This window comes from Octopus bimaculoides, chromosome 17 (assembly GCF_001194135.2).
Source record: "Octopus bimaculoides isolate UCB-OBI-ISO-001 chromosome 17, ASM119413v2, whole genome shotgun sequence".
In the NCBI taxonomy this organism is placed as follows: Eukaryota; Metazoa; Mollusca; class Cephalopoda; order Octopoda; family Octopodidae; genus Octopus; species Octopus bimaculoides.
This window is the reverse complement of record NC_068997.1, coordinates 49,632,570-49,642,737: the sequence shown is the minus strand read 5'-3', so window position 1 is coordinate 49,642,737 and position 10,168 is coordinate 49,632,570. Positions and strand designations below refer to the sequence as shown.

Below are 10,168 nucleotides of genomic sequence, written 5' to 3'. Positions count from 1 at the left end.
ATATTTCATTTATTCAGCGTGACAGTGAATGTGAAAATGCTGGTCCTTTGAATTACAAGTACAACTCATGGTTGTCAGCTAAATGGACTGGTGCAACGGGAAATAAAGTGTCCTGCTGACCACTAACCGACGCGCCTTCACATAAGCGCATGGGTTAGTGGATAGGGTATTTGGTACTCGGTCGTGATGCCGTGAGTTCGATTTCAAGCGACGCCTTGTGTCCTTGAGTGAGACACTTTATTTCACGTTACTTCAGTTGATGCAGATAGCAAAATAAGTTGTACCAGTAATTTGAAGGGTCAGCCAAATGACATTTTCTGTTACGCGGAATCCCCTTGGGAATTACTTTAAGGGTACGTGTGTCTGTGGAGTACTCAGCCAGGTGCATGCTAATTTCATGAGCAGACCGTTCAGTTGATTGGCTGAATGGAACACTTATCGTCGTAACTGACGGAATACCATTTAGTGGAAAATATGTCAGCGCAAAGTATGCCCTACCAACAAAATGCACATAGAGTTTCATTCTTTTCAAATATGTAATATATTTTCCTAGCAATTATAAATCAAAAACTCCCTCTAGCGAATGTTTCAAAATCTAAAAAAAAACAAAAAAAAACAAAACAAACAAAATCAACGAAGAAGAATATGATCGTATCTAATTAGGATAATTACTAACAACCGAAAATTTATCTTCGCCAGCAGAAGCACAAATCCATTGACGTGATCAAACACCTACTCTCACCACTCCTTTCATCTCATTTGCCTCAACACATCATCCTATTGTCCTCTCCCTTCATCCTCCTGCTCATCCTCCTCCCCCTCCGCCACCTCTTTTTCTTTTTCTTTTTCTTCGTCCATGTTTCACCTCTTACCAGTTCTTACCAAAGAAAACCATTCACTGACCTACTCCATCATGCACCACTGCAACAACCAAAACATCCACCGTCGCCATTATTCCACCACCCGGAACTAATGTTTTTTTTTGTTTGTCTTTTTCAATTTTTTTCTTGCTTGTTTCTTCCCCACCCCCACCTCACCCCGAATAGTCATGGCACGTGTCATGCTTCTTATTTAGTTTAAGAAGCAGTGATAGACTGCAGCGGTGGTGGTGGTCGTAGTCAGGTTTCTTCTTCATCACACCAAGCCTCCTAGTTTACACAGTACAGATATACATACATTTATATATACACACATATACATATATATATATATATATAAGGTTATGAAGGGTATTGGATTCAACCAAACCCAAAGATACTGGTAATACCGGGTAAGTGCTGTATACCGGGTAGTTTTGCCCCTTTCGTTGTATAAACATGACTGGGGAATATAACATAGGCCGTGTATTAGCGTGTGCATGTATAAAGAGAGAAAAGGATAAAGAGACCAATGGCAAAGTTATATATATATATATATATATATATATATATATATATAGTAGCTGCTTTCTCGTATACGAGCAAAGCCATTGCCAGAAAGAATCACCGAAAAGAGTCATTGATGATGCAATGTGAGATGCTTGTATGACTCTTGAGTCCGGCCAAAGATTTGCTCATTCCATTGCATAATGCACAGCTGTGGTGGCTGGCAGAAGGAACAAGTGCTACAGGATGACCTCTTTTGACATGCCTTTTCAATCCTCCAACTGAAAGGCACACCAACTTGAACTTCTAACTTGTTGTCTCTTGAGGTCTCTGGGTGAGACTTGGAGCCAACTTGTACAAATGCAAATGCGAGCATGTTCTATATAGCACTACGTTATCCAACATATCTTCTAATTTTCAAAGTCTTATGGGTGTACTATATAAATACAAACACACGCATATACTGATATGCCTTAACTGAGGAAGATTTTGTGTAATAGATGAAATATCAGTCTTGTTTACAACTCGATTATCTGAAACGTACGTAATAAATGCATTCAAAATATCAATACTTGGTTTCACTTAATCTTGAAAGGTGTATAGTGGAAAAGGATCATACCTGGAGGGTTACGCATTGGTCTTTCAACAGCAACTGCAACGAGAAAAGAAGACACTGAAATTTGTCACATAGGATCTTCGAAGGAAATGTTACTTTTGTTCTATATTGTATACGTACGCACATACATACACATATGCAAACACAGACACACATAGAAATACGTATATAACAGCGTGTGGTAAGCACACAAATAGAAACGCACGCACACACACACACACACACATATTGATAATAGAAATAAACAATTCACAAATATAGTGAGGTTATTTTTGATTGCTTTAGCAAATTGCTCAAAAAAAATATAGACATTCCAGTTTAGAGCAATAAAGAACATTACACAATACTATTATAATATAATATAATATAATATAATTATATTATAATATAATATATTGTAATATATTATACTAAAAGCTATTACAGTATATAAAACGGTTGAGGTGAAATAATAAATGAAAATAATAACAACGTATATATTGAAATACATGTACGCACACAAACACGCACAAAACGCGTATACAGAAATATATATATATATATATATACATATATATATATATATATATATATGCACATACACACACAGCAGCACACATGTGTATGCGCATATATTGGATGTGGTATATACATATATATATACGCTATGCACTCATACACACGTACACATACACGCAAACGCACACGCACACGCACACAAAATGAGTGCCAGTATGATTTCCTGCTGATATATATAAACGCACTCACATACATATACATATATAGTGATGCATAAATTTATACACAGAAACATATACGTACTTATCTATATGTATATACATATGCTCTGTTTATATATATATATATATATATATATATATATATATATATTTATATATATATATATAAATGATGTGTGTGAATGTATGTAGGTATATAGATTTACACACACACATACGTACGTATATACATCGCTATAGTAACATGGTGAAGGAATCCCTTTAAAATGTTAGACTAAAAACCAGTACTTCTCACAATTAACAGCGCATTTTGTGCGTTGTTATAATTAATGCGCTGCCATGTTTTCCATAACTTCACTATAAAGTTGTTGCGTGATGAGCTGTGTGTGTCTGTTAGCACCATTTGCTTCTGATAAAGTGTTTTGATGTAACACAAGGGCCAGGTATCGGGTGTGAATCGAGAGAGAAAGAGAGAGAGAGAACGGAAACGACAGAGTGTGGATAAGAGGGTTATTCATATCTGTGTGTATATATACACATACGTATATATATATATATATATATATATATAATAATTTTCCCAGAGGATGTAGCAACCGTTACCAATATAGCATAAGAACTTACCTTAGGAGATCATTAATTAGATTCCTTAAGGGTCGTTCTCACAGTTTATATTTATATATATATATATATATATATATATATATATATATATATATAGAGAGAGAGAGAGAGAGAGAGAGAGAGAGAGAGAGAGAGAGACTGATTGGATAATGTAGGTAGTAGCGAGATGAATGTGAGGAGCGGAGATTTGTGCATTAGAGTGCGTGTATGTGTGTGTGTGTATGTGTGTGTACGAAGTGGATAAGAATATATAGACGACCAGATAGAAAGATATTTAGATGGTAGTATTTGATGGCTTGAAGGAGAAAAATGGTGTAAAATATTTGACACAAAGAATAATTGCCAGCGCACACAGATTCAAACACACACACCACACACACACACACAGACGCAGACACACACACAGACATGCATACACACACACACACACATACTGTGTGCGCGCACGTGTGTTTAACACGTGACAATGTATTTGGATACAGCGATCATCATCGTAGTTCTCGCCGCCATCGTCAACATCATTGCCTTCACCATCATCATCATAATCCCCACCTCTCTGTATGTGTATACGCATATGACTACGATGAAACAGATGATACTGATGACGATGACAGATGATGGACATGATGACGACGATGTCGACGATGATGGTGCTGACGATTGCAATTACGACGACGACGATAATGATGTTGAGGGCGAGGATGATGATGAGAACGATGATGATGAAGAGGAGTAGGAGGAGAAGGAGATCTATACTGCTGATGAAGAAGAGGTGAAGAAGGATCAAACTGCGTGAAATAGCTGTGGAACTTTCATTCATTCAAAACCATTTTCTCAAATGTTAAAGATCAAGACATTTATATCTTGCTTTTATTTTTACATTTGAATTTTAACTTCCAGCAAAAAAGAGAAAAATAAAACAGCTACAAAAAACTATAATAACACAACATAAAACAACAAAAGCACTACCCAAATGGCTATACAAATGCCATGATTTCAATATCGGAAATAAACACAGTTAGGTCATACTTGGTCATGATGAAACCTTGAGGATACATCACGAAATTTTGGAGGGCTGTCAGTGCAATCGCACGGGCTACGATCGATTAGCCTTCGCGCAACGAGGCTTCCTCCCGCGAGTGCGCCCTCTCAACTGTCGATAGGCAAGATGAATGTTGACTGTAGTGGAAATGGGTAAATAAGATTCAGGTTTCGAATTCCAGAGAGGGAGCATGCGAAATGGCCACAGTATCCGAGGAAGGCAGCAAGCGCGCAAGTTACCCACTCCCAGCACGGGGAGGTAGTGACGAAAAATAACGACGCGGGACTCTGTCGAGGTCCCGCGATCTGAAGGAGTACACTTCAAATCCGTTAACGAGGATCGACCGGAGGGCAAGACTGGTGCCAGCAGCCGTGGTAACTCCAGCTCCTGCAGCGTATATTAAAACTATTGCAAACAGTTACGTTCATCATGATTTACTTTTGTTACACAACTTTGTTTTATACATTAGGAATCACTGCAGAAAATGATCGTTAGTTCTGTTCATGGCTCTGACAGATATACATTATTTACATTTGACGGATATTTGTCCTCATCTTATTTGTTGCTAACACAGAATTTCGGCTGATATACCCTCCAGCCTTCATCAGGTGTTTTGAGGAAATTTCGAACCTGGGTTCTCATTCCTAAGGTATTTTTTTGATGATACAGGTCATTGCCTGGAATCAAACTCGGAATCTCGGGGTTAGTAGCCCGCGCTCTTAACCACTACGCCCACGGGCATATCGTGTAGTGGTTAAGAGCGCGGGCTACTAACCCTAAGATTCCGAGTTTGATTCCAGGCAATGACCTGAATAATATTAATAATAATAATAATAATAACATCTAAAAATAACTTAGGAATGAGAGAGAACCCAGGTTCGAAATTTCTCCAAGACACTTCTGATGAAAGCTGGGGCGGGTATATCAGCCGAAACGTTGTGTTAACAACAAACAAGATGAGGACAAATATCCGTCAAATGTAAACAATGTACATAATTCCTCATCTCTTAAATATAGAATTGTACTGACAGATATAGTCGTGGATCATGACAGTGGGCGGTTGCTCCACTACAAAATTCCAACCCGAACCACAAAAGTTTGTAGAGAACAACTGCAGAAGAATTTGATCGAAGATTTAAATACTTTGTGTAGAGTTCAACTATTTACGTTCTCATCCTCGTAGACATTTCTCGTATGGAACAAAACACATAGTCAAGAACAAATGGTCAAATACGATAATAATTTCGTATGATTGGAGATAAAACATTTGACAAAATAAACACTAAGGCCAGTGTCGAGACTCAGTGAGTGCCGTCTCCGTTATATTTGACAATATACATATGCATGCCTCGAAAAATCATTTATACGTGCATAAAATTAAGTATGCGCATGCGTATAGCTCGCATATGTATAAGAATGCGTAAAAAATATATATGTATAAAAAAAATATGTATAAAAAATATATGTATAAAAAATATATGTATAAAAAATCAATATGCACATGCATAAGGAAGTTGAACAAAACTTCCATTTTGTATTAACAGCGATCATAGAAGGCAAATCATGGCAAATAGGACTTGGAAAATGGTAAAAGGCAAAAACGAAAGGTGGGTAAAAAGATGAAGAAGAGAGAGGTAAAACAAATGAAAGAGAGAGAAGTAGGGAGAGAGATGGTGTTGAAATGAAATATAGAGAGTAGGAGTAATGGGGTAAGAGTGAGGGAGGAGACGGGTTAGTATTCTTATGATCGTGCAAAAGGTGATTGGCATACAACAAATTAAAGGGGGGGGCCTGATCAATGAAGCAACACACACACACACATATATATACATATACACACGCACAAATACATATATATATATATATATACATATATATATATATATATATATACGTATATACGTATACACACATACATACACATACATACATATATAAATATGTATTGTGGATGTATTATATATATGTGTGTACGTATTATGTATTATAATATATATGTAAAAATATATAAGTATATATATATGTGTGTGTATTATGTATATATATATATATATATGGTAAATCTGTAAATAACGCTTGCCAAAACTAGAACCAAAACAAAAAAAAAAAAGCCAAAAAAATAAATGAGAGGATATCTTAAAAAGCTGAAGGCAACCTGTAGCTTCATACAACGGATGAATGACTAAATATTCGTAATCCGACTGTATCTGAATTCAATAAATATATTTGGAGATATCAAATCAAAGCAGAAGTTAAGCATTTTCATTTGCATGACTGGAATATATTCTTTTACATCATATTCGGTTTCTACTCATGTTGTGCTCCGTCCACCTAAACGGACCTATCTCATTATATATTTATTTATGCACATATGATTATGTATGTCCGAGGTTACTATAAAAGAGAAAGACGTCATATGTCTTGCTCTTTTACTGTAGGTCCGGACTGGCTTAATGCCTTGTGAGTGGATTTGGTAGACGGAAGACCGTTATATACTGACATGTGTATATGTGTGTGTGTCATTATTATTATTATTATTATTATTATTATTATTATTATTATTATGTTTTGCTTGTCCCATCGCACCTGTTGGCAACGCGTGTTGGCTTATTCACGTCCGCGTAACATAGTGGTTCGGCAGAAGTAAGCGTTAGAATTACCAGAGTTAAAACAGTAAGTATTAGGATCGACTCTGACTACGAAACCCTTCAAGACGGTGCACCAGCATGGCCGAAGTCCATACATACATACATACACACACACACACACACACACACACACACACACATATATATATATATATATATATATGGCTGTTTTTCAGGATGTTGAATTTTTCTACTAAGAAATCTGCCTGGACACACACAACCGTTTTAAGGAAAAACTGTCGTCCATCATCGTTAGTGAAACAGTGGTCGATCACTCAATTTAGCTTTGGGCCGCCAGTGGTGGAGACCACTGGCGGACCTGGTCGGCTCTACGCACAGTGATGTCTCAGGGACCACTAGCCCGAGATGAGCGTAGCCACATCTTTCAAGAGCACAAAGCAACTGCATACACTGAGAACCAAAGGAATTAATATCTAATTAGTAATCTATAAATAATTATTTTATGTTGTTCTATATCATGTATTGAGTCTTCTCTCATTTGCAAGTATAGCATGTGTATAAGTATGCATATATTTATATCTGTGTGTATTTATGTGTGTGTTTGCATGGGTACATATATGCGTAAGTATGTATAAACCTCACAAAAAGTGGGTCATTCTGTATTTAAAACTAAAGAAACGAAACAACGTAAAGTAAATATTTTCTGTTTCCCCATCTGTCTGGTTTCTTTTTCTTCCATGTATGTATGTATGTATATATGCATATATATACATATTCATATATACATACATATATATACATACATACATACATACATACATACATATATATATTTACACATATGTATATATGTATGTATAGATGTGTGTGTGTGTGTGTGTGTGTGTGTGTGTGTGTGTGTATGTGTGCGTGTATGTGTGTTTATCTATCTATGTGTTTGCCTCCTTTTCGACTGTCATGGTTGTAAGCGGGTAGGTAGCAAGAGGTAGTCGCTGTTCTCTGGCAATAAATATATCTTTGAAAACTCACCCTCACAAGTTTTGAAAACCAAAATATCTTTTATTGAATCCAATGCATCAAAGACATCGACACGAAAGACGAAGTTTATATCCGGGTCACTGGCGATTTGCTTCAATTCTTTGTAATCAGCATCCTTTCCGATACCTATAGCGAACACATAGATACCTGCCTGGTGAGTGAGACGAGATTCTCGAACCGTACTGTTGTAATCTCTTGACTGGCCGTCGGTCAAAACGACCATAATTTGGGCCACTCCTTTACGTGCCAGTGGTCCCTGGAAACCGTTCTCTCTCACATATTTAATGGCCTTAGCCGTATCTGTCTCTCCACCAGTCAAATAAATTTCCGGCCGAGAAAGGACCTCGTTCACTTTGCTTTTATTATAGGAGCCAAGACTTATTACTGGTTGTACCTTGTCGCTGAAGGTAACCAAAGCGATCTTCGTGTTACTGTTTTCTGTATTGAAAAGATCCATAACATGTTCCACAAACGATAGTTCTTTCTTAAAATCAGGTTGCCATATACTACTGGAAGAATCTAGTAGAAAGTATACGTCCGCTGGCTTGCCTCCACACTCTAGTAATAATAAAAATAAAAATAAAATACAAGTGAAAGTACAAAGTTTATTTTCTTTAGTATTAGAGAGTAAGTAACAAAGGGGGATAATTAAGGAAGGGAGGTTGTTCTGTTGTCGAAAGATGGGGGAATATATTATTCTTTCTTTCGTTTATGTGAATACTGAGAGAAGTAACATACAATAGCCTTCCCAGCTCAAATGCATGAATTCATAAATATCTCTGTAGCAGATTCTGACTCAGGATCTGATCAAGTAAGTAGTTGTTTTGAGAAAGATACTCAAAGTGCTTTCCATTTAACATAAGCTCAGAGCTCAACATATTACTGTCTCCTGTGATCTTTGGCTAAGAACAATATTTAAAAAATCAAGACACTACGGTGAATACACTGTCATCTTATGGCAACGGGAAACCGAGTTGTCTTTAGAACAGCTTTTACACACTCACACAATATATATATATATATATATATATATATATATATGATCGTTTTTGTTCAGTTATAATGAAAACAGTTTTACATTAATTTGACTGGTTACTCTATATTTTTGTCGAGTACAAATTTATTATTCTCAAATAAGAATATTATTGATAGTGACTTCGAGGTTTCGGTGAGTTAAGTCATCGTGGGATTGTGATGCACTGAAGGTAATCTTGGTTTTATATTATCTCTGTTGAGTTAAAATCTTCCTCAGATGTGTGTGCGTTTGAGTGGAGCGATAATTAGGTTTCAGAGTGGGTCGTTTATATATATATATATATATATATATATAAATCAACCATTTATTTGAGATCGAAAAGGAAGTCCATCCATGAGAACGACAAACATTGTCTCTTACACATACACACATATATATACATATATGTGTTTGTCTCTACATTATTAATGCGAAGTGAGGGTGAAGCCAAGTTAAGTTTCTAAATTGGTGTCGGTGAGTACATGAGAAATACAAATGGAAAAAGAAGTGACATTTTAGTGAGTCTAAGATGAAGTAGCTACGGGTACAATGGTTTAATTTATTAGAGTAGGGAGGTCACACAGAGAGGATTTTGAAGCGCCCGGTGCACTAACAATTAATTTGTTTAAAGAAGTGACATGATATAATAGAAGCGTTAGAGTGAGAAGTGGTCGTGGTTACCCTATGACGTAACCTTAGCAAGTAAAAGTTACTAGTTTTTATAAAGGTTGTTAGAGAGGTAGGATCGGTTTGGAATAAAAAGGGAGAGGGAACTTGAGGAAAAATTTCGGGGATGTTGTAAATTCAAAGGTCAGAAGAAAAATAGAGGAAATGTGACTTTTGTTTTACACATAGGATCTTTTTAAAGTACTTTTTTTTGTGTGCCTTTTGTCTTTTTTTTAACGTTCCGGATATATTATCTCTGTATCTTCTTTACACATATATAGACATCAGAACAGATGCAGCGATGTCAAAACACACACATACACACAAACATACACACACGCAATCACACACACACACACACACATACATACACACACTCACAGGCACATACCAACATGCATATACGGACGTATGAATGCATACTTGTATGCACAGGACCACACACACATACACACAAACGCACACACATTTATAT

General features: G+C 36.4%; 1 protein-coding gene across 2 annotated transcripts in view; it reads right to left on the bottom strand.

The window, feature by feature from the left end:
• LOC106884262 (cartilage matrix protein) overlaps positions 1–10,168 on the bottom strand; it is a 137,636-nt gene that overhangs the window by 40,620 nt on the left and 86,848 nt on the right. Inside the window, exons 5-6 of one of the 2 annotated variants that reach the window (XM_052973962.1) lie at positions 8,004–8,570; positions 1,984–2,016 (exon numbers count right to left, since the gene is read on the bottom strand). In XM_052973962.1, coding sequence (XP_052829922.1) covers positions 1,984–2,016; positions 8,004–8,570 — 600 coding nt within the window. The remainder of the gene's footprint in view (positions 1–1,983; positions 2,017–8,003; positions 8,571–10,168) is intronic. The other variant, XM_052973963.1, reaches the window with a different exon arrangement.